This window comes from Pipistrellus kuhlii, unplaced genomic scaffold, assembly GCF_014108245.1.
Source record: "Pipistrellus kuhlii isolate mPipKuh1 unplaced genomic scaffold, mPipKuh1.p scaffold_m20_p_178, whole genome shotgun sequence".
In the NCBI taxonomy this organism is placed as follows: Eukaryota; Metazoa; Chordata; class Mammalia; order Chiroptera; family Vespertilionidae; genus Pipistrellus; species Pipistrellus kuhlii.
Genome location: NW_023425491.1, coordinates 17,068 through 45,038, shown reverse-complemented (window position 1 = coordinate 45,038; position 27,971 = coordinate 17,068). Strand labels below are relative to the sequence as shown.

At 51.1% G+C, this 27,971-nt stretch overlaps 1 protein-coding gene across 1 annotated transcript; it reads left to right on the top strand.

Annotated features, from left to right (window-relative positions):
- The first annotated feature begins 788 nt into the window (after nt 1-788).
- On the top strand, nt 789-23,485 carry TRPV1 (transient receptor potential cation channel subfamily V member 1). The gene is made up of 15 exons (XM_036441614.2): nt 789-1,089; nt 1,881-2,047; nt 2,118-2,270; nt 2,775-2,915; nt 3,063-3,361; nt 4,986-5,165; nt 6,678-6,836; nt 7,985-8,080; nt 9,226-9,296; nt 10,768-10,933; nt 11,358-11,424; nt 15,108-15,427; nt 16,366-16,493; nt 17,011-17,126; nt 22,601-23,485. Exons 1-15 carry the CDS (start codon nt 803-805, stop codon nt 22,771-22,773), a joined length of 2,523 nt encoding a protein of 840 aa, XP_036297507.1. The 5' UTR covers nt 789-802; the 3' UTR covers nt 22,774-23,485.
- Nucleotides 23,486-27,971: the final 4,486 nt, after the last annotated feature.

Sequence of the window (27,971 nt, the reverse complement as noted above, 5' to 3'; positions counted from 1 at the left end):
AGAAAGGGGTGAAAAACAGTATCTACACACATTTACGGCCGCACGTGCAGGCACTCACTGCCAGCTTAGCTCCAGGTGCTCAGGCCTGAAGGCCCACCAGCCCCTCAAGGCAGAAAAGTTCAGGGCCAGGATGCTTGGCCTATTATAATTTCACAAAAATGACCCAAAGGGCAACAAACCCCACAATAAAGACAAAACACACACACACACACACACACACACACACACACACACACAAACCCTCCACAGACTCAGGGGTTGCAGCAGCCAGAGGAAGAGCAAAGGCAGGGGAGGGTGTGGCTGAGATGGGATGCCTGGGGCAGGAGGGCATGTGCAGACTGGTATGTGAATGTGTGGACAGCCATCCTGTTTCCTTGACAAGACTGCTCTGGCTCTTTGGGGTTGAGCTGGCCCTCTGGCCTGAATGCACAGCCAGAGACAGCCACTCCCCCTGCTTCCCTTATCTGATCTTGGAGGGATGCAGAGCAGTGGTATCATCTGCATTCAGAGTGCTCCATCCAGTCCCTCAGAGCCTGTGGACTCCAAGCTGTGGGCCTATCCATCCCACAGGCTGATGCCCCTGGGCTGTTACTGGGTCTCTGGGCTGGGAGGTACAGCACCCCTGAGAGCTTCCGTTCTGGGGGCCTGGGTCAGCAGCGTTGGACCTCTGGAATGTCCTGCTTCACCGGGGGGAGGGGGGGAGCTTTGCAAGGAGGGTAGTTAGGTGGGGGTGTCCTACAGTCCTTGAGCTGGGAACAAACCCGGTCTTGGTGGTTGCCCGCAGGCTGCCGCGTGGACAAGGATGAAGAAATGGGGGAGCTCAGACTCAGGGGAGTCTGAGGACCTGCCACAGGAAGACTCCCGCCCAACCCCCCCGGAGGGAGACCCCAACTCCAGGCCAGCTCCGGCCAAGCCCAGCATCTTCCCCACAGCCAAGAGCCGCAGCCGGCTCTTTGGGAAGGGTGACTCGGAGGAGGCCTCCCCTATGGACTGCTCTTACGAGGAAGGGCAGCCAGCCTCCTGCCCGGCCATTACAGTCAGTCCTGTTGTCGTCGTCCAGAAGACTGGGGATGGCCCTGCCTGCGCCAGGTAAGCAGCCCCTGGAGCCCGGCTCCCTCCCCATCGGGAGCCCAGCCCTGGAGACACCGTGTGGTGCTCCAGCCAATGGGCTGGGCGTCATAGAGCTGGGGAGCCTGGGAGCCTTCACAGGTCGTCTGTTCCAGCATCTGTACTCCCAGGCCCTTCAGTGGTCACCAAGGGGTGTTGGTATCTATGCGGATCCTAGCTGCCGGCTGAACTTAGGTGTCCAGGCCTGGAATGCTCACTAGCCCCACACACCTAGCTTTCCAGTCAAAAAGCTTAAGGACAGGATATGCTTTCAGACAGAGAGTACAAACCAACTCCAGCGAGGAGCCCATTAGCCTTCCGGCCTCCTCCAAGGCCAACGTGAGGACGGTTTTGCAGTTAGTTGGGGCCAGTTACACCCTGCGTCCAGCCCCCTCTAGGCAACTGCCTTCTAAGCCCCAGCTCTGGAGCAGGCAGAGAAGCGAGGGGCCTGCCTGCTGGAGGAAGTGGTGGCAGCAAAGGCGTTCTAGATTAAGCACAGCAAACTCATGGCCGGTGAGCCACAGGCTGTGAGTTTGACATGCTTGTAGATGGTGCCGACAGGCAGGATGGGGACAGAACAGGGGCTCCTGTACCCCCTGTTCCTGTTATATCCACTTCCTGGACAATCATCTCGATGGAGGGGTGGGTTTATATCACGCGTCTCTTTTTGGAGTGCCTTGGGGTTTCGTCCTGCTCCCTGACAAGCTCTGAAGGCCTCAGGCCTCAGGCTCCAGGGTGCCCGGTGTAGGAGACCAGGTGTTTCTGGCCCACAGGCAGTCATCCCAGGACTCCGTCCCAGCTGGCGCCGAGAGGAAGCTCAAGCTCTACGACCGCAGGAAGATCTTCGAGGCCGTGGCCCAGAACAACTGCGAGGAGCTGGAGAGCCTGCTGCTCTTCCTGCAGAAGAGCAAGAAGCACCTGATGGACAGCGAGTTCAAAGGTGGCCCCGGAGGCGTGGGTTCTGGGCGCATCTCCCCCCCTCCTGCTCTGACCCTCGCTTCGTCTTACAGACCCAGAGACAGGGAAGACGTGTCTGCTGAAGGCCATGCTCAACCTGCACGACGGGCAGAACAGCACCATCCCCCTGCTCCTGGAGATTGCCAGGCAGACGGACAGCCTGACAGAGCTGGTCAACGCCAGCTACACAGACAGCTACTACAAGGGTGAGGGGCGGGGGCGGCACAGCTCCCACCGGCACTGCTGGGGCCAGGAGGGCACAGATGTGCCTCTGCAAGCCTCTGAGCAGCTTACTCTCTGTCCCAGCCACCAAGCCGGCACCTCCTGGCCCTGGGTCCCTGCCTCCCAGCTGCTGGCTTGGTTCCTCCTGGTGCTCAGGGTCCTCCCCCCACCCCCCAACAAACAAATAAACAAACAACTCCCCTCTGTGGGCCTGCTGCTCCTGACCTCTGGACCTGGGGGCTTCCTTCTCGGCTGCTGTTCTCATCCGTGGGCAATTGTGACTCCTCCAGCTTCCAGTCTGGTGTCCCCATTCCTGAAGTTCTCTAGTCCTGCCTCAGGGACTCCCCCAGGGCATCCTGGCCTGGCTTCCTCAACTGGGGTAGGGGGGGAGGGGGCACCTGCTACTCTCTGCCCAGGCATCCCTAGCACCTGCCTGGGCGCCCCCTACAGGACGTGAGCACAAAGCCAACAGCACGAACCCTCCACAGGCCAGACAGCGCTGCACATCGCCATCGAGAGGAGGAACATGGCCCTGGTGACCCTCCTGGTGGAGAACGGGGCGGACGTCCAGGCTGCGGCCAATGGGGACTTCTTTAAGAAAACCAAAGGGCGGCCTGGCTTCTATTTTGGTAGGGAGACCGTGGGGCAGACCCGTGACTAAGTGATGATTGCTGAGGAGAGGCTTGGGTGGAGGCAGAGGGAGAGAGGCAGGCTGGGTGGTGCAGGGCCCAGGCTGTCTATTCCCGGGGCCCACTGTGTGCCTGTGTCGGCTGCAGGAGAGCTGCCCCTCTCCCTGGCCGCGTGCACCAACCAGCTGGGCATCGTGAAGTTCCTGCTGCAGAACTCCTGGCAGCCGGCGGACATCAGCGCCCGGGACTCGGTGGGCAACACGGTGCTGCACGCGCTGGTGGAAGTGGCCGACAACACGGCCGACAACACCAAGTTTGTGACGAGCATGTACAACGAGATCCTGATCCTGGGGGCCAAGCTCCACCCGACGCTGAAGCTGGAGGAGCTCACCAACAAGAAGGGGCTGACGCCGCTGGCCCTGGCCGCCAGCAGCGGGAAGATCGGGGTAGGGAGGGGGCTTCGCGTGGAGCTGGGGGTGCTGTGGGAGCGGACTGCCGGCCTCGCTGTGCATGCCTGTGATCACACACACACACACACACACACACACACACACACACACACACGGTGTGCGTCCTGATGCTGTCACAGCGGCCAGCAGGGTGGTGGGGAGGCTGGTAGAATAAGCCAGGAGGAATGCGAGAGCCGAGCAGAACCCAGCGTTGAGCATGTGGCCATTTTTTTTTTTATGGTTTTAAATCAACTTTATTGAGCTGTGATTTACACCAAACAAATGGAAACATTTGAAGTATTTGGTCTGGCCCTAGCTGGTTTGGCTCAGGGGATAGAGCCTGGACCTGTGGACTGAAGGGCGTGTGTGGGGGGCAATCGATCGATGTGTCTCTCTCACATCGATGTTTCTCTCTCTCTGTCTCTCCCCCTCCCTTCCACTCTATCTAAAAACCAATGGAAAAATATACGTGGACGAGGATTAAGAACAACAACAACATAAAGTGCTTGGTCTGATGAGTTTTGACGTGTACACAGCTGCAGCCACCACCCCAGTCAACATACAGACACTGCTGTTGCCCAGTGGTGCTCCCTTGCTCTTTGCAGTTAGTCTTCCTATCCCTTTGCCCTCCCGCCTCTACACAGCTACTAGTTACTTTCTCTCACTGCAAATGGTTTTTTAAAAAAGTTCTCAGTTCTTAGACTTATCACAGAAGCAAACCTAAATGTAAACATAAGCATTTAATCTAATTTAATTACCACAAGAGATACTTTTAAAATATATTTTATTGATTTTTTTTTACAGAGAAGAAGGGAGAGAGATAGAGAGCTAGAAATGTCGATGAGAGAGAAACATCGACCAGCTGCCTCTTGCACACCCCCTTACCGGGGATGTGCCCGCAACCAAGGTACGTGCCCTTGACCGGAATCGAACCTGGGACCTTTCAGTCCGCAGACCGACGCTCTATCCACTGAGCCAAACCGGTTTCGGCCCACAAGAGATACTTTTATTTGATGAAACTACTGGTTCTTGTGAACTTTATTTTTATTTATGTTTTTAAATTGAATTTTTTGGGGTGACATTGGCTAATAAAGTTATATAGGCTTCAGGTGTACAATTCTATAATACCTCATCTGTATGTTGTAATGTGTGTTTACTATCCCAAATCCACATGCGGCCATTTCTTCTTTCTTTTTTTTTTTTTTTTTAAATCTCATCTAGGGAAATTTATCACTGAACTTTTAGACAGAGGGAGAGAGAGAGAGAGAGAGAGAGAGAGAAACCCATGTCCTTTGGGTGTACAGGATGACACTCCTACCCACTGAGCCACACCAGCCAGAGCACCATTTCTGATTTCTAACTCTGAGTATCATCAACAAGACACGGGGAGAGGGTGGGGTGCTGGGGCCTGGGCATAGGGGGTGAAATGGATGTGACCAGCCAGGTGTGACCACTTGATGTGGCTGCAGGAGGCTGCTGGACAGAGGTAGGTGCCTGGGTGGGGTCTCCAGCTGGGCTGGGAAGCAGAATGATTCCTGAAGCAGAGCTGGAGCCCAGTGGGGACACAGCCTGTGGCGGGCACCAGGCTGGTCCCTAACAGGCTCTCGTATTCCCATGGCAGGTCCTGGCCTATATTCTCCAGAGGGAGATCCAGGAGCCCGAGTGCAGGCACCTGTCGCGGAAGTTCACTGAGTGGGCCTACGGGCCCGTGCACTCCTCCCTCTACGACCTGTCCTGCATCGACACCTGCGAGAAGAACTCGGTGCTGGAGGTGATCGCCTACAGCAGCAGTGAGACCCCTGTGCGTGGGCCGGGCTGGGACCGGGGAGGGCTTCCGGTCTCACCACACCCCAGCCCTCAGCCCGTCTGGGGCCGGCTCACTGCGGTCTCATCAATGAAAACCTGCTGCCGGGAGGTCTAGGCCCTGCAGCCTCATCAACCCATTCATTCCCCCCGAATGTTTCCTTCATCGCCCAAACACCATCCAACGACATGCCCTTAACAAGTTAAATCAGAAGCACACAGACAGAAAGAATCCTCCTTTTATCACATGCAGACAGGTAGCTTCATTTTGTTTACACAAATGTGCTCCATGATGTAGAGCAACAATATTTTCTCTCACTGATGTGTCTTACAGCTAATTTCCTATCAGTCCACATGGGTCTGCTGCATGTAAAAACAGGGCTGCACAGTATTCCACAGCAGGGGTGGGGAGACATGTCCATAGAAGGACGTTCGAGTTATTTCCAGTGTTTGCTACTACGATGCTACAGGCCACTTGGCACGGGTTTGAGATTTTTTTTCTAGGAAGGATATCTGGAATTGGAATTGCCAAGTCAAAGAGTCTGTACATTTTAATATTTTAATAGCTTCTGTGAAATTGTCCTCCAAAAAACGTTTTCGATGCATTTGGCCACCACCAATGGGTACACAGTTGCCCTTGGCCCTGCCAACCTGGGTATTATCAATCTTTTTATTGTTTTAAGACGACTTTAAGGGAATGGAGCAAACAATGCTTTCTCATTGATGTGTTTTTTTAAATTGAATTTATTGGGGTCGGGGTGACGCTTCTTGAGGCACAAGCAGCTTCCCATTCCCGAAGGCATTCAGGAAGACACTGAGGATTGTGTTGGAGGAGCTCAAGTTCGGGCTGGGGGTTGGCCTCGAGAGTCTGAAGAGGCTGGGATGGCCTGATTTTGGCTCCTCCATCTTGGGGATATTTGAGTTTTAACAGAGATCTCCTGGGTACCAGACTTCTGCCCCAAAGCACACGTGTAAGGATGATGCCCCAGGCACAGCTCCACCCTGAGGGAAGGCTGTCTAGTTGCCTTCAGTCTTGTGCATCGATCATTACCACTCCTGCCTGGATAGCCCGCCTGACGCAGGGCTGGGGCTGTGAGAACCCAGAGGCCTCTTCATACCTGCCCTCAGCCCCTCCCCAAGCAGCCTCGTGCCAGCCTCTGTCTGTGCCAGCCTCTCCCCATGATGGTGGGAACAATAAGAACGTAAGCGCTCAGAAGGGAGTTATTAAAGGTAATGAGCATAGAATGTCGGGCAACACTTGGTAGTTGTGAGGCGTCAGGGGCACTTGGGGTCGTGTGTACAGGTTCACCCCTCATTCACTGTACACACAGGAGCAGGAGGCCCAGAGCCTGCTGGTCCAGGTCTGCGGCCCTCAGCGGCTCTGTGACCCGAGGGCATGGTCACGGTGGGTCCTGTGCAGAGAGGTGGGTGTGAGGAGTACCTTCGGCTGCTGGAAGCTTGAGGCGGTTCCCGGTGGGGAGCGGGCCTCACCTCTCTCTGCTTCCCTTAGAATCGCCACGACATGCTCTTGGTGGAGCCGCTGAACCGACTCCTGCAGGACAAGTGGGACAGATTCGTCAAGCGCATCTTCTACTTCAACTTTTTCGTCTACTGCCTGTACATGATCATCTTCACCACGGCCGCCTACTACAGGCCTGTGGACGGCTTGGTGCGGCCTGGGCTCGGGCCTCGGGTGGGGTGTGGGGAGAGGGGATGGGCATTCCTATGAGACCCCCAAGACCCCAGACCCAGGCTGGGCCCTGTACTCCTCCTCTCCTGCTCTCCGGGCTGTCCTGGAAAGCGGCCCTCTCTCTCCTGTTCCCTGCTGCTCCCTTAGCCTCCTGGCTCAATGCGGCTGGGGTCCCTGGTGGCAGACGGGGCATCCTCGGTAGGAAAGGATGCAGGAATTAGGGCTCAGGAAGTAGCTCTCCCCAAAGCTGGGTGTCCACAGGTCATGAGACAGCATAAGCCCTAAGCCCAATGCCATCCTGCTTACCTGCCACCTTGGGTCACTCGTTGCTCATTACCCATTTCCTGGACGGATCCCTCTGAACACTTCTTCTGTGCCTGGCCCCAGGCCCTCCGTCAGGTCAGCTTAAGGCCAGATTTTTCCCTCTTGAGTAGACTCCCTTGAGTTTCAGAATTAATACCCAAACACTTCATTTTGTTGCTTTTATTTCCAGGGTGCCTTGCTTGCAAATTTGATTTAGAAACTCAACTTCCTAATTGGGTGAAACCTGATCTCTACCCACCTATTAAGGCCATTTAATGACTTCATTTTAAGAGAAAAGAGGAGTGAAAATAAGATAGGAGAGTGAACCAGACCTTATGAAACACTGATGAGAGGCTAAAAGGAAATGGTGGCTGACACACAAGGACGACACACCCATGTGGGACGTCTCTCTCCACCTTCCTTGGGAACCCTTGACAGTTCTGGGAGACCAGGGCTCACCTCAACCCTCGGGAGGGGCTGGAAGCTGGTGGCATTGGGCCTGTCAGCGTGCCTCCACCTATGCCATCACCCTCCTGAGCTGCGATTTGTCTGAGAGACAGCACAACACTGTAAGGATGCTGTGCTTGGCACCGGAACTGCCCCTTTGGGAATCAGTTTCCACAGAGGAGCGTCCATGCTGGTGTCCCCATAAGAGGGCATTGTCTTTATTTGAGTCTCTCTCCTGATGGAGGCTGGGCCTCTCGGGCAGGGGCTGGGTTTTAATCCCAGAGCTTGGCACCTGGTAAATGTCGAATGGATGAATCCATGAGTGAGTGAGTGAGAGAATGAGTGAATGGAGTCACTAACTTCTCTGCACCTTGCAGCCTCCCTTTAAGCTGCGATACACCGTTGGCGACTATTTCCGGGTCACTGGAGAGATTCTTTCTGTATCAGGGGGATTCTACTTTTTTTTCCGAGGGGTAAGCATCCTTTTACCCCCCGCTGTGAATTTCCGTTGTCACCAAAACAATCAGCCAGGAGAGCCGCTCAGTGCCCACTCACTGTTTAGTTCATCGGACAGGAAGTGAGCCCAGGGGCGAGGATAAAAGCCCACCAGGCGTTCAGGGCTGGAGGGTGGGCGTCCGTAGGAGGGTCCTTGCAGGCCATCAGTCTTGGATACAGACAGTCAGGGATCGCTACCCAATGTAATATTTAACTACAGAAATAGAGGGGAAGCCTCTTAAGAGATAGATCACGATTGGTAATTGCTTCATTCATCAAAACAGTCCAGTATAGCTCAGAATAATAAAAGAAACCTATCGGTGTACTGGAACCATTTTATTTTAACTGAAAACTCCTAGGTGCACATTCCTTGGCTGTTCTTTGATTAGATGAGCAGTCTTTTTTTTGAATGTAGGATCACTGTTACATGTACAAAGAATTGGATATTATTGTGATTTTTTCCCCTTAATCTAAGCTACATCCATTTTTTTTTTTTAACTAAAGAATCTTTCCAAATCACCGGACTCTGTCCTCATGGAAACAATAGTCTTTAATTTTCACTTCCGTAGTTTATATTGTAATAAAATACAAAGCCACTGCAGTAAGTGCAACAGGCAAAAAGCACTCATGGCAAACCGGGCTCACCAGGTGGGAGGGTGGGGAGCGTGTGGGTGTCCGGGAGAGGGCCTCCTCGCTGCCGGCCGTCAGCAGGGCCATGGCTTCAGTCACGATGTTTTCAGGGAGCGGAGAGCACTGGTTAACCTGCTTAAAGACATTTTACTGTAATGCATACTTAAAGAAAATTAGGGGAAAAGCACAGTTTAAGAAAGAAAAGCACAAATTAAAAAGAAAAGAATTGCTCCATCTCATCACTCCAGCACCACAGTTGATAACCTTTGGTGATGTGCCTTCCTGTCTTTACTTCTGGCTATGGCTGCCACTGTGCTCTCTATTTGTGCAAATGGCTCCTGACTGAGCCACCTACCATCACCCCGTTAGCCTGACCCATGCTCTCCTCCTCCCTTGAAAACTTCTGCTCTGACACCTCCCCACGGTCCATGGGGTGCTCACCACTGAGCCACATCTAACCTCTCCTGGGATCTTGCTCTCTATTCACTTGCAGATCCAATATTTCCTGCAGAGGCGGCCGTCGCTGAAATCCTTGTTTGTGGACAGCTACAGCGAGATTCTTTTGTAAGTGACCCTTTGGCGCTGATGCCTCAGTAGCAGGCAACAGCTTGTGGCCCAGTCTTGAGGTTACAGCAATCGGCGCTCACTCATTCTCTCACATACACTCAGCCTGGACCATAGTAGGGCCTCACAGCCTGTTGAATGAATGATGGAAGGCACTTCATAAACGTTTTGGGGGGAATGAATACCAAGGGTCCACTCCAGGCCAGGGAAGAAGCAGGGGCTAGGGGATGGTAGACCTGTGTCACGGGCTCATGTGGTTTATAGTCTGAGTTACGTGTACCCTTGTTCACTTCCCCCATCCTTTTGCTTTTCACTGGTATTTGATTAAACTGGGTCCAAAACCCCTCTTTTTGGCAACAAAAGCTCCACTCTTTCTTATTTCAGGCACCTTATCACCTTCCCTCCAGAGGCCCTTAAGCTTTTTAGGCTCCTTGGTTAAAAGAGTTGGTTCTTAGCTTCCATCCTGATTCAGATTTGGCTTTCTTGGGTCTGCTAAGTGAGTTTCCAGTTGTCCACTGCTTCCCAGCTTCCAAAATCCATATATGGGGACTCTCTTTTCCACCCAAGGCAACCCTTTACCTACTTCAGCTGGCACCGGTTCTTATTTGGCCAAGGTTCTGCAAATGCAGAGCTTTCTCTTTTCAGCAGAACTCCAATCGAGGGGCCTGTTTATGGACATCAGTGTTGAACAGACTTCCATCAGGACAGAGGCAGCGTTTTGCTGGGTTCTGTCACACAATGGGAGTGAGGTGGTCGTTGTGGTCTACAGTGTTAGTGCAGCTGGGGGAGCTCTCAGGAGGAGGTCACGATGAGCAAGGAATCCTGGGATGAATAAGTAAAGAAGGGACCACTGAGCAGATTCTGCCATAGGATCGTCCGGATGTCCATCCTGTCCAGGGCTCTGATGTGGGCACTCCCACTAGCCTAAGGGGGCTGAGGGACGTTTTCCCTGGCTCTGCTCTTGTGTTTGTGGGTGTGAGCATCAGACTCTACCTGTGGTTTCCCAGGAGGGCATGGCCTGTCCCTTCTCACGGGCATAGGAACCTCCTAGGTTCTCTGTTATCCATGAGGCTATTTTCCTGGGGACTGGGCAGGAAGGCTGTTGGGGCTAAAGCAGTATTTCCTACCCTTTTAGATAATATTTTTACAATTGCCCCTCCCATAACATGTTAATACCACAACTGTACTGTATAGTGGTTTATGTATTTCTATCTGTGCTTTACGTATAAAGAGCATACGATTTCTCTCCCCAACCCACCCCAAACCAACATTTGTCCCCATCAGGGCAATACTGCTCCCACTGAGAATCATGCGCTAAAGGAGGCAGGACAGCCAGCCCTACCTCCCACATGGCCTGTGCTTTGTGCCTCTGAGGAGAGACCCAGGCAGCTGGGGTCTTCCTGTCTGGGGAGGGAGGGGTGCCAGGCCTCCTGGGTGCCCTTACACAGCCCTGCCTGTCGCTCCCCCTCAGCTTTGTGCAGTCGCTGTTCATGCTGGGGACCGTAGTGCTGTACTTCTGCCGCCGCAAGGAGTACGTGGCCTCCATGGTGTTCTCCTTGGCCTTGGGCTGGACCAACATGCTCTACTACACCCGTGGCTTCCAGCAGATGGGCATCTATGCCGTCATGATTGAGAAGGTGGGTGCCAGGGTCCGAGGGGGTTCTCCACAGAGCCCGTTTCCCTCGTGGGTAACCCACAAACTTCATCCACCCTCTCTGTATAGTCTGAGGAGATGCTGGTTTGGCTGAAGACCCCCGCCCCCAGAAAATTATACCGCAATCAGGCAATCTGGACTTGACCCAGGTTTCGGAGCTTCCCTAAAACTTGATCCTCTTCCCTAAAACTTGACCCTCTGCCTACCAGACAGACCCCCTTTGCCACCAGAACAAAGGTTGGCAGGGGGTGGGGGTGGGGGAGCTGTGGATGATTCCTATGTGACATCTGAACTACAACCCACCAAACACACTTCCTGCACATGCTCGGATTCCACTTGGGCTGGACATTAACCCTCGGCCCTGCCTGGGCCTGGACTCGATTCTGACAAGCTGCTCTCTCCTGCAGATGATCCTGAGAGACCTGTGTCGCTTCATGTTTGTCTACCTTGTGTTCTTGTTCGGGTTTTCCACAGGTAACAGGCTTGGTCAGGGCTGGGGGTGGGAGTAGGGATGGGGCCTGGGCAGGGGAAAGGACTCTTGCCCACCTCAGCTCCTTGAGGACTCTGCAGGGGCTGGGTGGGAGGGACCCAGTGGGATGTGTGTTTACAGATGACAGAGTGGATGGACAAAGAATACACCAAAATGAGCAGGAGAACCTGGAAATGTTACTCATAACATGTTATAACTAATTTTGAGGTAGCAAGTGGTACTTACCTGTAGGATAACTACATTTTGGCTAAGTTCTTTCTTTATTTTTTTTTAAAGAAAATAATTTTTTAAAAAAGAATAGTACAAATAACACTCTATACTCTATCCTGATTCCTCAAAACATGCCACTCTTTTTTTTTTAAATCACTTTCTCTCCCTACTACTACTACTATACACACACACACCACTTAAAAAAAATGGAGAGCAAGTTTTTTATGATCAGACAAGATCAGCCTTTACCACAATATAATATTTCCTAAACAACAGGAGTTCTCCTCTATAAGCACAGTATAATGACCAGAATCAGGAAATTAACATTGCTACAGTACTATTAGCTAATCTACTAACCTTATTCAGATTTCACTAATTGCCTTAATTAGGTCTTTCACAGAAATGGCAATCCCAGATCATGCACTCCTTCAGTTGTCATGCCTCTTTAGTCTCCTTCAATCTGCGGCACTTCCTCACATCTTCCTTGTCTTGCGTGACCTTAGCATTTTGATGAGTAAAGGCCAGTTTTTACAATGTCTCCCGATTTGGGTCTGTCTGACATTTCCTCATGGTCAGATCCAGGGCTGCATTCTTGTCTTCCTCTGCCTTGTATTGTAGGTCCCACGATGTCTGCATGTCCCATTCCTGGTGATGTTAACCTTGGTTGCTTTGTTTTGGTGGGTCTGCCAGATTCTCCCATGGTCAGGTTATTCTCTATCCTCTTGTGACTGAGAAGTAATTTTTGAGGTGGGGCTTTGAGGCTATGTCAATATTCTCATCAAACTTTCGTCCAATTCTTTTAGCATCCACTGTCTTATTCACACCCGAGTCACCTAATCCCAATGGTTGTCAAAATAATGGTTTTCTAGCTCCATCATTCCTTCCACATTTATTTTCTGGAATTCTATGGTAAGGAAGAACTTCCCATTTACCCACATTTATTTATTTACCTAAGTATAGCCATATAGATTCTTTCTTTTTATGAATTCTCACTTAAAAAAAAATATATATATATATATATTGATTTTAGAGAGGAAGAGAAAGATAGGAAGATCAATGATGAGAGAGAATCATTGATTGGCTGCCTCCTGCATGCCCCCTATTGGGGATTGAGCCTGAAACCCAGGCATGTGCCCTTGGCAAGAATCGAACCTGGGACTGTTCACTCTGCAGCCTGACAGTCTATCCACTGAGCCAAACCAGCTAGGGCTGGATTCTCACTTTTTAAAATTGCTTATAACTCCTTACTATCACCACAGTTTGATGCTGAAATAGTCTGAGAAATTGTCATTGGGAGGAGCCCCTTCAGGCTGGCTCCTCTGCCCTTTTGACACACCTTCATAATTTTTTCACCCTCATCTGAGTCCTGCTATTACCTGGTTCACACGTAACTGTCCCTACCTTGCAGCCCATTTTGAAATCTTTGTCTGGGAGTCATGGGCAGCTTTATTATTATTATTTTATTTGTTTATTTTTAAATTGTCACTTGAGCATATTTTCCCATTGATTTTTAGAGAGAGGGAAAGACAGAGAAATATCAATGTGAGAGAAACACATCGATTGGTTGCCTCCTGCGTGCACCCTGACAGGAACGCGGGCCTGGGAGGAGCCTGCAACCATGGTATGTGCCCTTGACTGGAATCGAACCCGGAACCCTTCGGTCCACAGGCTGATGCTCTATGCACTGAGCCAAAAGAGCTGGGGCCATGGCAGCTTTAACGAGGAGCTTGGACTGACAGGGATTGAAGTGGGCTCCCGGCCCTAATCTGAAGGCCCTGTGTATCAGAAGCCTCAGGTGAAGGCCCTGTGTATCAGAAGCCTCAGGTGGGGATTAAGCCATGTGAGTCAGATACTAGTTATGGGTGAGACACTGGTTATGGATTAGACACTGGTTGTGCAGTAACCACAGGCACAACTGCTACAGAAGCTCTCGGGCTCTGGACTACCGTTCCCACAGAAGAGAGCAGAATGTGGCTCCTTAGCCCCTGGTTCTGGCCCGGGTGGCTCTGGCCCTCTCAGAGGCACAGGCAGGTGGTGTGATCGGGACAGTGGGTGTGGGTTCAGGGCTGCCATGTCAGGTTCAGCAGGTGGTGCTCTGCACAAAGCTGACTGTATTTACATTGTACATATATATATTTCTATATTTATTTTAACAAATGTTTCATTTAAAAATACAAGTTCTTTTAAAAAATATTATTATTGATTTTAGAGAGAGATGGGGAGAGAGAGAGAGGAAGGAAGAGAGAAACATCAATTTGTTCCACTTTTTATGCATTCATTGGTTGCTTCTTGTTCATGTCCTGACCGGGGATTGAACCCAAAACCTTGGCATATTGGTAGGACACTCCAGCCAAATGAGCAACCGGCCAGGGTAATAAAGTTCTTATTGTAACAAAATAGTATAGTATGACCATTTTCTGATAGTTTTGAAGAAAGGGTTGCTTTTTAAAACATTCAAACAAAGGTGTGTGCCCAGCCAGTATGGCTTAGTGGTTGACCATTGACTGAGGAATGAAGAGGTCACTGATTCGATTCCTGGCCAGAACACATGCCCAGGTTTCAGGCTGGATCCCTGAAGGGATCATGCAAGAGGCAGCTGATTGATGATGTTTCTCATCATTGATGTTTCTATCTCTATCCCTCTCTTAATAAATAAATAAATAAATAAATAAATAAATAAATAAATAAATGTATATACGTATATAAGTCCAGATAATCTTGATATTTGTATATTCTAGAGGCCCGGCACATGAAATCATGCATGAGTAAGGTCCCTAGGCCTGGCCTGCAATCAGGGCAGATCTTACCTGGCTGCTGGCAGCCGGCCCCACCCCTTGCCACTGCTGTGGTCACCCTGCATGTGTGGGGACTGGCGGGGCTATGCAGAGGGGTGGCCCTGGAACCCCTGTGTCAGCCGCCACAACCCCGGGTTCCTGGTTCCCCATCAGGCAATTGGAGCCTGTTGGGGGAAGGACCAGAAGCTGACCTGCAGGCTGGGGGCAGCTCCTGCATAGAGCGTCTGCCCCTGGTGGTCAGTGTGCATCACAGCCAACTGGTCATTCTGCCAACTGGTTGATTTGCATATTATATATGTACTAGAGTCCCAGTGCACGAATTGGGGTCAGTTGGGCTGGGCTGGCTGGGCAGAGGGGCCACAGGAGGATGGCCAGCCAACCCCATCCCCAATTGGCCCCTTTGTTGAATTCCTGGTTGAACTCTCAGTTGAACTCCTGGTTGAGGGGACAATTTGCATATTAGCCTTTTATTATATATATATATATATATATATATATATATATATATATATACACACACACACAACAAATCAACAAAGGTATGCTGCATAGCCAAACAGTGTCCCCGCTGCAGACCCACCCAGGGAAGTAGGTGTGTATGTTGGGGGGCCTGAGGTCTTGGCTCCCATCCAGCTGCACCCCTCCCTCCCCATGACCTGCAGCGGTGGTGACACTGATTGAAGATGGAAAGAACGACTCTGTGGCTGAGACCTCATCGCACAGGTGGCGGGGGCCTGGCTGCCGGCCGCCCGACAGCTCCTACAACAGCCTGTACTCCACGTGCCTGGAGCTGTTCAAGTTCACCATCGGGATGGGCGACCTGGAGTTCACCGAGAACTACGACTTCAAGGCTGTCTTCATCATCCTGCTGCTGGCCTACGTGATTCTCACCTACATCCTCCTGCTCAACATGCTCATCGCCCTCATGGGGGAGACGGTCAACAAGATCGCGCAGGAGAGCAAGAACATCTGGAAGCTGCAGGTGGGGTGTGTGTGCAGCAGGTGGTGCCAGCTGGGCGCATGGGCCCTGCAGGGTTTTAGGAGGAGCAGAAAGCTCAGCCAGGTCCCCGGATCAGGCAGCAGCCTCTCCCTCAATCACCTCCCTCTGGCTCCTCCTCGGGGTTCCCCTGCCCAGTGTCATTAGCTTGTGTTCATAGACTCGGTGTTTCCTGTGGGCTGGGAGGGGGGCGAGGGGGGCCCCGAGGGAAGGAGACAGAGGGTTCAGCCCCATGCCCGCGGTGCCCATCTCAGGGGAACTTGGTCGAAGGTGGGCACCAGAGATCATACTCTGGGGGAGCAGCTACTATGGGGCAGGCCCCAACAGTGACACTTTTGAGACCCCTGGTCCATGCTTGCCTTCCCACTATTGATAACAGCATCATTCTTACTGAGTAGCCCTGACTCTGCACCGGGCACACACATGCTCTCATTGAACCCTCACGACAATGCTCTGAAGGGGGTCCTCACTATCCCCACTTTTCGGATGAAGGCACTGGGGCACAGAGAAGTTAAGTCTCTGTGTCCAAGGCAACTAGTAAGTAGCCCAGGCAGGAGCCAGCCCAGGCAGGAGCCATCCCAGGCAGGAGCCAGCCCAGGCAGTCTCTCACTTGAGGCTCTGCTCTTAACCTCTACTATCCCTTCTCCTGCTCCACAGCGAAGGGCTGGGGCTGGGCCACTCGGCCTCACTCATGGGCTCACCACTCACTAGCAGGGCCTGGCAGGGCGTGGGCTGGGCAGGCTGAGCCCCTTCTGTGGAGGGGCGGCCACAGGGCTTCGCACACAAGCCTGTGCAGAGGGCACAGGTCCTGCTCCGAGGCGCCGGGCCCGGGGGAGACCCTGGGGAGGCTGACCTTGGCAGCGCCATCAGTCAGGGTGGCCCCGGGATGAGCCCTCTGCCCCCTGCCCTGTGCCTTCCTGCAGAGAGCCATCACCATCCTGGACACGGAGAAGAGCTTCCTCAAGTGCATGCGGAAGGCCTTCCGCTCAGGCAAGCTGCTGCAGGTGGGGTACACGCCTGACGGCAAGGATGACTACAGGTGGTGTTTCAGGTAAAGCCCCAGGAGGAATCACAGCTTGGGGGGCTCAGACCAGCTGTGGATGTTGGGGACCTGCCTAGAGCCAGCTGTGGGTACAGGGGTATGGAGGCTTGTCTTGGAGCTCACCTGTGGGCATGGGGGCTCACCCAGAGCCAGCTGTGGCCCAGGAGCTGCCCCTGTGCTCAGCTGTGGGCATAGTGGACCCACCCACCTTCGATCTCAGCTGGTGAGACCCAGACATTGAATCCTGAACAATGAGGTGTCCAGAAGGGGTCTCCTGGCAATTAGAGACCAAACCAAGAATCCAATGTTTAAAGTCCCTGGAGCCCATGGTGTGGTCTGAGGACATGTCTCCAGGGTGGTGCCCAAAAGGCAGGCCCATCTCCCCCCCGCCCCCCACAAGCTCTGTCTCCCCATCCTGATCGCTGGGCTTCTTGGGTTTGGCCTGTGGGGCCCAGCCCTCCACCCGGGAAGCTGGCCAACGCCTTAGGCCGCCAGCTCCCTGCTCTCCCGTCTCCTCGTCCCGCAGGGTGGACGAGGTGAACTGGACCACCTGGAACACCAACGTGGGCATCATCAACGAAGACCCGGGCAACTGCGAGGGCATCAAGCGCACCCTGAGCTTCTCCTTGCGCTCAGGCAGAGGTGAGTGTGAGGGGGGGATGCTGTGGCATGCTGGGTAGGTGGGGCCTTGGCTCTCCCCATTCCTTGCAGGTTTTCCTCACCCTGCAGGCAGGCGAGGTGCTAGAATTGCCCCAAGTGTCAATCACCCTCACACTCAGTCACGGGCACTTTTTTGTGCTCTCATGTGCACCTGCGCCGCTGACTGCTCCCCATGCCCAGGCACTGGCTCAGGCACCGGCCCAGGCTTCTGTCCTCAGTGCCCAGAGGAAGCAGCTCAGCCCCCATCCAGCCACGTGGATGGCTGAGCTCTCGTGGACCGTCTTGTCTTTTCTGCCCCGGGCTTCACCCCCACGGTCTGCGCTCAGCTCTGAGCGGCCTGTGGGCACTAACAGGGCACACGAACACTCACCTGTGTGGCCACAGCCAGGTCAGCAGGGGAGGGAAGGGTGTCCCCTGAGCAGAAAATCACCACCAGGGAAAAAGTCCTTTGACTGTTCATGGTAGACATTTAACAGTAGACATTAAAGGTCTAATTGAAGATATTTACTTAAAAAGGAAGCTAACTTACCTTACATGGAACACATTTTGAGTTATAAGTACAACCCCTCACTAGTGGTTGCACTAGTCTGTATTCCCACCAGCAATGGACTAGGGTTCCCTTTTCTCTAAATCCTTGCCAACACTTGTCGTTTGTTAATTTGTTGATGGCAGCCATTCTGACAGGTGTGAGGTGATACCTCATTGTAGTTTTAATTTGCATCTCTCTGATGATTAATGATGTTAAGCATTTTTTCCTATGTCGGTACGCTATCTGTATGTCCTTACTGAAGAAATACTATTCAGGTCTTTTGCTTATTTTTTAATTGGATTTTTTGTCTTCCTGGTGTTGAGTTATATGAGTTCTTTGTATATTTTGGAAATTATCCCTTTATCATGTATCACTTTGGAATATGTTCTCTCATATAGCAGGTTCCCTTTTCAGTTTGTTGATGGTTTCTTTTGTTGTGCAGAAACTGTTTGATGTAGTCCCATTTGTTTATTTTTTCCCTTTGTTTCCCTTGCCCTAGGTGATGTATAGCTGAAAATATTGCTCTATGAGATGTCTGAGACTTTACTTGGTGTATACGTTTTTGTTTGAATCCTTGCTTTTAATTCTTTTTGGTAGGAGTGGAATTGCTGGATTATATGATTACTCTATGTATACCTTTTTGAGGAATTGCCAAACTATTTTCTAAAGCAGCTACATTTTTTATATTCCCACCAGCAATGCATGAAGGTTCTATCCACATCCTCACCAACATTTCTTTTCTTTTTACCATCCCAATGGAAGTAGCATTTCACTGCACTTTTGATCTGCATTTCTCTAATTACTAATGGATTTGAACATCTTTTCATGTTCTTATTTTCCATTTATAGATACTTTTTGGAGAAATGCCTACTCAAGTCATTTGCTTATTTTAAAAATTGTGTTTTATAGTTGTTGAATTATAGGGATTTTTTTTTTTACCTACATAAGATATTAATCCTTTATTTTCTATATGATTTGCAAATATTTTCTCCTATTCTTTGAGTTTTCTTTTTACTTTCTCAATAGAATCAATTGACATCTGAAAGTTTTAAATTTTGATAAAGCCCAAGTTAACTTTTTATTTTGTTGCCTATTAGTTTGATGTCATATCCAAGAAATTATTGCCAAATCCAGTATTATAGGAACTTAACTTTTATATAATATATCAATTAGCCTATGATAAAATTGTTTTCATTATATGTTGTTTCACTTAAAGTCACAGAACCTATTGACGACCATGTTAAGTGAGGACTTACTGTATAGATTAGTTTTTTTTTCCTATGACATAATGCTTTTTATTTTTTAAGATTAGCTTTATATCAGCTTTTATTTAGCTGAAAATGTCAATTTCATTTTTATGTTTGAAAGATATTTTCACCAGGCATAGAATTCTGAGTTAACAGTTTATTTTTTCTTTTAAACATTAGAATACTTTAGGAATGCTTCTTTTCTGTTGTCTGGCCTCCATTGTTTCTGATGAACAGTCACCCATTATTTGCATTGTTTTCCTTCTGCTATAATGTGTCATTTTTTTCTATAGCTGCTTTCAAAATATTTTTTTCATTTTTGGTTTTCAGAAGTTTGATAAGATGTGTTTAGTTTTCTTTTTTTTCCCTTTTTTAAATTTTTAGTCTTATCTTGCTCAGGATTTGCTGAGATTCTTGGATCTGTACATCAATGTTTCATCATAGTGGGGAACTATATATATTTTGCTTTATCTTCTCCATCTTCTCCTTTTGGGATTCTAATTATATGTATGTTAGACCATTTGATATTGTCCTATAGGTGTTTGAGGCTTTGTTCATTTTTTCTCTTTTCCCCCGTTTCTCAAATCTGATAAACAGATCTGTCTTCACGTTCACTGACCCTTTTCTCAGTCATCTTCAAACTGCTATTAAGCCTGTTCAATGAATATTGCATTTCAAATATTGTGCTATTTGGTTTTAGAATTTCTATTTGGTTTTCTTTTATAGTTTCAATTTCTCTCTTGAGATTCCTTAACTGTTCCCTCAATAATGCCATATATATATATTTTTTTCTTCTATGAGTATATTTATACACAGTGAGGCATCAGTAAGTTTATAGTTAGTTGTGAGTATGTGAAACACAGTTTATTCTTGTATTATTTTTTATTAATTATTTTCCATATATTCCCTCAATAACACCATATTTTTTTTGTGAAACACAGTTTATTATTGTATTATTCTTTATTAATTATTGTATTATTTTCCATATGAACAACTGTAAACCTACTTTTGACAACCATGCTTTAAATGGTCTGTCTGCTAAATTCAGCATCTTGGCCATTTTGAAGTAGGTTTCCATTGATTGCTAACTGTGTGTCACATTTCCCTGTATCTCTTTCTTTTTAAAGCCTTACCCAAGGATATGTTTTTATTGAAGAGAGATAGAGACCTCAATATAAGAGAGAAACATTGATCAGTTGCCTCTTGTACACATGTCATGTGGGGATTGAATCTGCAAGCTAGGTATGTGCCCTGATGGGGAACTGAACCCCCAACCTTTTTGGTGTACAAGATGATGCTCCAACCAACTGAGCTACCTGGCCACGGCTCCCTGTCTCTTTTTATATCTAGTAACTTTTAATTGTATACTGGACACTGTAGATGATACATTGTAGAGACTTATGACTGGATTTTTGTTCTAGTTGACAATTCAGTTACTCATGAATCACCTTGAATTTTTGTAGAGTTAGATAGAAGGACACTCTAAGGTATTTTCCAATTCCATAAATCTTGTGGGACTAGGCATCCAAACTTCCCACTGAGGAGCTCGTGAGGGCTTGCTTTTAGCTTTGGTGGTTGGGTCTTGAGTAGACTTTAGGCTGTAGATCGTGTAGAGTAAGTTGGGTATTTCTGGTATTTTAGCTTAATTCTCAGTAGGGAAAGGGTGTTGGGGAGGTCTCTCCACCCTGGCTGGGTTGGACCTCTGCTATCCCTTAGTACTGCTCAATTTCTAGTGTCCCTATCCCACTTTCAGCCTCATCATGGTAAGACCAGTGCAGTCTCACTCTGTGCAATCATAACTCACTCTAAGCCAAGGACTATGGACCTCTTCATCCAAGTTCCCTTCTTCCTCTTTGCCTGTACCCTGTTCCATAGATTCTAGCTGCTTCAGCTCAGAGGCACTGCCTTGCTCTGCTTGGACTCCAACTCACTGTACCACAGTCAGAGAACTTGTCCCTAAGCAAAATATCATGGTAATCATGGGGCTCACCTTGCGAATTTCATTTCTCTCAGTATTGCAGCTTTTCACTTCTGTTGTCCAATGCATAGCTGAAAACAAGGTGTGCATTTGCTGCATATATTTTGTCCAGTTTTATGGTTGTTTACAACAGGATGGCTGGCTCAGACTAGATGCAATCAGAACTGAAAGTGGAAATCTATATTATCAAGAGACTTACTTTTGTAAAACTACTTAAGGGCTTTATCACTTTTCCCAAGGGCCTCTTGCCATCCTGTAATTTCCCCATGAGTCTCATTGGAAGAACTCCCTGTGTCATTTCATAATACTTGATAATCGTGTCTTCAATTTTTTAAAAAAGTATAGTTTATTGATTTCAGAGAGGAAGGGAGAGGAGAGAGATAGAAACATCCATGATGAGAGGGAATCATTGATCGGCTGCCTCCTTCAGGTCCTACACTGGGGATTGAGCCCATAACCCAAGCATATGCCCTGACTGTGGATCAAACCATGACCTCCTAGTTCATAGGTCGATGCTCAACCATTGAGCTACTCCAGCCAGGCTTGTCTTTAATTGTTAATTGGTCTATTCATCACAGATGCAGGGAAGAAAAGTGGTCAGGAACTGAGCTAGGGCGAGCACATGAGGAGATCTTGGCATCAGGACTGTGGGAAGTGGGCACTGGAAAACCCATACCTCCTTTGAGGGCCCTGGAGCTGGAGCTGGGCCAAGCAGTCCCTGAGGCAGGGTCACCCTACCACCTCGTCAGCCAGAAGATGGTGTCTCCGTGAGCATCTGGCCTGTCTCCCATAATGCTCTCTTGCTTCTATCCCTGGGTTCCCCAAGGGATTGTCTTTCAGCGATCGGTGCTTAGTGTCAAACTGGGGTTCAGAGACAGGCCGTGGGCCTGAGGGAAAGACCGGGACCTGAAGTATTAAGCTGGCGTAGTCACACAAGGCCCAGCCTCCGGCATTCCTGATGCCGTTGAGATGTGGCCAGTGTTGGACTCCAGCAGAAGGACTTGAATCGTGGTCTAGGGGTGGGAGGTGTGGCCACCAGAGGGCTTGGCTGACCAGGGCGCTGGCAAGTGGAAGGAGACCACACACAGCTTTCTCTCCTGCCTGCCATTTCTCTGAGGTGGCGGAGCTGGAGGAGGCTTTGAGGGTGGGCCCTCTCCAGGAGTTTCCTGGGATTACGGGTCCCATGTGGGATCCCCCTGCGAGGCCCAGTGTCACCATGGTTCCCTTGGCATTGTCCCCAATCTGCCAAGGCCAGGTGGAGCCTCCACCCAAACCTTGATTCTTCTTTGGCTGGTGTTTATGACCCCTATACCTGACCTGGTGTGGAGCAAGGCAGGGGGCAGGTCCCAGCATTGCTCTGTGGAGATCTGCTTTCCCTCCCATGTGGGCAGGAAGGAGGTGGAGGCAAGAGAGGTAAGCAGCAGATGCTCGTGAAGCAAGTCAGGGTGGGGCGGAGGGAGCGAATTTTAGGAGCTGCCAGAGTGGAGGAGGCCCCTAGAGCAGCGGAGGCCAGAGGGACTGGCTCCGATCCGGGTGCCTCAGGAAGCCCCAGCTCGCCTGGGCCCCCCTTTATCTGGAGGTTGGTAATAATTGGTGAGATTGGTAATAATGGGTGAGATTGGTAATAATGGGTGAGATTGGTAATAATGGGTTTATGATTGTTGTGCTGCACACAAGGCAATCACGATGCTTTCCCTTTTAGTTTCAGGGAGGAACTGGAAGAACTTTGCCCTGGTCCCCCTCTTAAGAGATGCAAGCACTCGGGAGAGGCAGCCCGCTCAGCCCGAGGAGGTCCATCTGAGGCACTTCGCGGGGTCCCTCAAGCCAGAGGACGCGGAGGTCTTCAAGGATCCCGCTGTTTTAGGGGGAAAGTGAGGGGCCTCCGGAGAGCTCTCCCGGAGGCCTTAGTATAGCACACAGTCTGGGGTGTGTGCGTGTGGGGAACACCTGTGCCCGCTCAGCCGCCCGGGCCCTCTGCGCCTGCCCGGCTCCTCCCTCGGCTGCACTGGGTGAGCTGTGAGAAGCGCTGCTGGGTGCGTGGGAAGAGAGACCCACCCCACCCTCCCCGTCCCCCAGTGGATCTCCTACCAGGAAAGGATCTTGCGTTCAAGGTTTTCCTGACTTTGTTAAACATCACGTGTGATACACCTCTTGGACATAGATGGTGCCCCGTTTTCTTTGATTTTGTGTTATTCATTGTAAAGCTCCATGAAGCCCAGAAAAACACCTTTTAGACCAAAATGCTTCCCTTGGGTGTAAAATGCTGACTCTGCCTTGTGCTTCCTCTCTGCCCCCGTCCCGAGTGGTCTGGGCTAACGTCACTTACTCTTCCTCAGAGAAGGCGGGGAAGGCTGGTCCCATTCCCAGATCTGCCAGAATCAGGTTGCTTTCAGAGTGACTGCATCTTGTGGTGAGACATCCCAGTTCCAAACCTCTTAGCCCTATTGCTGTTCAAGTGAAAGTGAAGAACCACGTCCCAACGCCACGTGGCAAGAATTTTTTAATGATCTTCCATTTGAGTGACCTTAACCCTGCCTCCTGCAGTGGTACCTGCTTCCGCCTCCACCCCTCCCATCATCCATCAAATCAATAAACATATATCAAGTGTGAACTTTATGCCGGTCATCAGCTCTGTGCAGTTTGTGTGTGTGTGCGCGCGCGAGCATGTGCATGTGTATGTATGTGTTCTCTGCGTGCATGTGTTTACCTCATAGGGCTGGGAGCCTCCATGACCCTTTCATTATTACCCATGGGTGAGGGCACTCTTTTTTTTTTTTTTTTTTTTTTATAAGAACACAAAGGCCACTTTTTAAAAAGTTATATATTTTATTGATTTTTTTTTTTTTTTACAGAGAGGACCGGAAAGAGATAGTTAGAAACATCTATGAGAGAGAAACATTGGTCAGCTGATTCCTGCACAACCCCTACTAAGAATGTGCCCGCAACCAAGGTACATGCCCTTGACCAGAATCAAACCTGGGACCGTTCAGTCGCAGGCCAATGCTCTATCCACTAAGCCAAACCAGTTTCGGCTGAGGGCACTCTTTCATGCATACAACTACGATGCGCAGCAAACCATGGGCCGTGGGCCAGATCCAGCCTGCCAGCCGTTTTTGTAAACACACTTTCATGGGGACACAGCGTGGCCATTCATCTCTGTTCTGTTCACGGCGGCTTCCAGTGCAGGATGGAGCAGTTGCAACAGAGGCCAACGGGGCTGCAGAACCTGAAATAGTCACCATCTGGTCCTTTGCACGGAAGTGTGCTGACTCCTGCTTTTAGGAAACAGAATTCGGCAAACAGTGATCCAGGAGCTGCCCCGGTCGGCGGGTGGCGTTAATGTCTGTGGGTGCGGGATGAGCTGCCCAGGCATGGAATTGTTGGATGTCAGTTCATGAGAACAGGGCTGGCGTCAGCTGAGGCTGGGGCTCCCAGGCCTGCGAGAGGGGTACCTGGAGGAATCAGTGGGATTCCTTTACAATGTTCTCCAGCGTCATATCTGTCTCCACACATGAGGCCTGACGGAGGTGCATGGGGGCTGCTGGTGAGGTGTGAGGTGAACCGAGGCCAGGCCATGGCAAGTGGACAGAGAGGAGGGAAACTGGTGGGCAGCACGTACTGTTTATACAAAGCGCATTAGCCTTCAGGCTTCCTAACAGCCTATGATAAGCTTTCATTTTATAGGTGAGAAAAACGAGGCTGGGACAGTTAGTAAAATTACCCACCCTGTGAACAGCATTGCCTGGTCTGAGCCCAGGCCGTCTGACTCCAAAGCCCAGAACTGAACTGCGGAGCTGGGTTGCCTGGCAGGGCAGGAGTTGGCCAGGGGGAGGGGGGAGGCACTCTACCAGCCACGTGAGGGCTTCTCACTTCCTGTTGTGGGCCTGGGACAACCTGCTTCACCTGTAAATCTTCCTCAGAAAAAAATGTAGTGTAGATGTGAGCTATCCATGCATTTTTGCAAATTGGATCAATTTTAATATATATATTGATTTCAGAGAGGAAAGGAGAGGGAGAGAGAGAGAAACATCAATGATGAGAATCATTGATTGGCTGCCTCCTGCAGGTCCCCTACCTACTCGGGCACATGTCCTTGACCAGAATCGAACCTGAGACCCTTCAGTTCACAGGCCAACATTCTACCCACTGAGCCAAACCAGCTAGGGCTGAATCAACTTTTGAACTGACTTGTGGGTGCTCTTTTATAAAATAAAACCTTTTGCTGTGAAGCTGGGTGGTTTGTGTAGGACACAAATACAACTAGCCTTTTTCTTTTCCTTTCCTTTCTTTTCTTTTCTTTTCTCTTTTCTTTTCTTTTCTTTTTCTTTTTTTTTAACCTGTTGCTATCTCTTTTATAATTAAAAAAAGTTTTCAATTACATTTTACATTCAATTTTATTTTATGTTAGTTTCAGGTGTATAGCATAATGGCTGGACAACCTTATCCTTACAGTGTTCCCGCCAGCATTTCCAGTACCCACCTGGCACCATACAGAGTTATCACAACGTCATTGACTGTTCCCTCAGCTGTACATGACATCCTCCTGACCGTTCTGTAACACCAATCTGTACTTCTCAGTCCCTTCACCTTCTTCGCCCTGTCTTCCAACCTCCCTCTTCTCTGGCAACCACCAGTCTGTGCTCTGTATCTGTAGTCTGTTTCTGTTTTGTTTGTTCCTGTCGCTGTCTCTTTATCTCTCTGTCCCCAGGTGCCCTGCTCCATCACTTGGAGGCAGGAGGAGCCACAACCCAGAATCAGCGATAGGGAGGCTGCCCAGCTCAGCCCAAGGACGATGGGGAGGGGGTGGGAAAGAAGGGGAGAGACATGCGCTGCCAGGACGCTGACCACCATGGAGTGGGCCCAACGCTGTCGATGGAGCTCTGCCTGATCCATTCCTCACCAAGTGGGCGTTTCCTAGAGAGGGTCAAGAGGTCAACCCTCCCTGGCTGCACCCACCCACCCACCCACAGAAACCTCTTCTCTCATTCCTCCCTCTTTGGGGGGATCTTGTGGACCTGCCTGGGGCCTGATGTCTGCAAGACAGGAGGTGTGGGATCAGGGGAGGGACATCTGGGGTGTCATCTGTCTGTGGGCCATTGAAATTCCACAGCAGACAGACGTGGAGCAGACATACACCGCGCGCGGACTGAGGCTTCTGCTCTGATCTCAGCCTGGAGAGGAGGTGGCGGGCACGGGGTGTGCTGGCAGATGTCTAGGGCTGCCTGAAGTCCAGGTCTCCGGCTGCCTCCCTCCCCGGCCTCTGGCCCCTTGTCCCCTGCACCCCACGGGCACAGCCAGTTTGAAAGGTCGCTCCTGGGACCGTGTCTCACCTCAGAGAGGGAGCGCAGGCCACTGATGAAGGGTGCACACAGAGTGGCTCACGGCTGCACCAAGGACTGAGGAGCTGGATTGTGGGGGTAGCTTATTACCCCCCCTCCACCCCCAAGGTGCCCTGGTTCCCAGGTGCTGGGCTGCTGTGAATGAGCATTCCAGGCCACCCCCATGGCAATGGAGGCAGAGTGGGCAAAACGCGCGTCTGCGGGGCTACCAGGCTTGGTAGGAAGAGGCAGGACTCCAGGCTCCACAGCCCTGCTGCTGGGCTACGTGGGCCCTCACACAGCCAGGAGTCCCCCCTGGGCAGGCAGCAGCGGCGTTTAGATGAGCAGAGGCGCTGCCTTCGGTATGATGTGCTGGCTCAGCTCAGCTGGTCAGTTCCCTGCCAGGCCATGGTGGTGACAGCATGCCCAGCACAGCCCTTGGTGCCAGGGGCCAGGGCTGGCCTGGTGGCCTGGGTCACTCCATGGGCTGCAGCTGGACTCGGCAGAGCATCTCTCACACCCCACCCAGTTCAAATGTCGCTCAAGCTCGTCACCACTGTGGTCTCCAGCCTCCGAGTCCCTGCTCCTGTGGCTCTCCCTGTAGAGACGGTCCTCCCTCCTTCCACACCCAACCCAGACGCCCCCTCTCTCCTGAACCCCCCTCCCGCCTCCCCATCAGAGGGACTTCATCCCTCCTCGGTGCCCGAGTCCTTTCGTCCTGACAACCTGCCGGGTGGGGTGAGGGCTCCTCATTCCTGGACGGAGACCCCCTTCTCCATTTCTGAGCCCCACCCTGGCCCCTGGCTTCCCTGCCTCTCCTGTCCCGTGGGCTGTCGCTGTGTGTGGGATTAAATGGGATTGAGTGTAGACAGCTCAAGGGCTGGAGCTGCTGGCTTCCCGTGTTTGAGGTGCGTGGTGGGGGGAGGAGGGAGGGCATGGCTCTGACTCTGGCTGGGACGTGGCCCCTGCTCCCGCACCCAGCAGCGCTGGTCCGCCTCACTCTGCGCTGAGCTCAGTGCATGCCTTTTGGGTGGGAGACGGGGCCTCCTTAACCAGCTCCAGCCTGGCCTTGGAGAAATGTGCTGACACCGGGCACAACATAAACACTGACATTTGCTGACAGCCTTGCCCCCAGGGCTCTCAGGCCGACAGAAGCCGGCCAAGAGGGGTGAGGGACTCAGCCAGGAGGGGCAATTAACTGAGTAATAGAGGGAGGACGAGGCTTGGTCCAAGATGGGGCTTTCATGTGGAATTCCAGGCGGTGATGACGTTTTGAGTTGTGTGCGTGGGAATCCGAGACCCCCTTGGCTGACACAGCAAAAGCAGCCCCTGCATCTCACACGCACACCGGAGGCCTGCTGGCCCTGAGCCAGGTTTTCTGCGCCTTCCGGGGCACAGCACCTGCTGCCCCAGGTCAGAAGCTGGGCCCCGCCTCCAGCCCTTCCCAAGGCTGGCGGGTTGGGGTGACGAGGGATCAAGGGGAAGTCCCTGCTGCATCAGTCACCAGTGCTATCCCTGTCACCAGAGACTTCCTGCTCCATCACGGTTCCATCTTGCCTGTGGGGACAGGTGTGGAATTCCCGAGAGACACGGGGACAGGCAGGGCCTGCTGGCCTTGCTCCGCCCCCTTCACAGCTGTGGTCAGCGCGCAGGGAGGGCAGGAGTCTTCCCTGATGCTCTGGCCTTGGAGGCCGGTGTCCAGGGCAGCTGCCGGGAGAATGAATCAGCATGACAAAAACAATCATAGCTAATAGC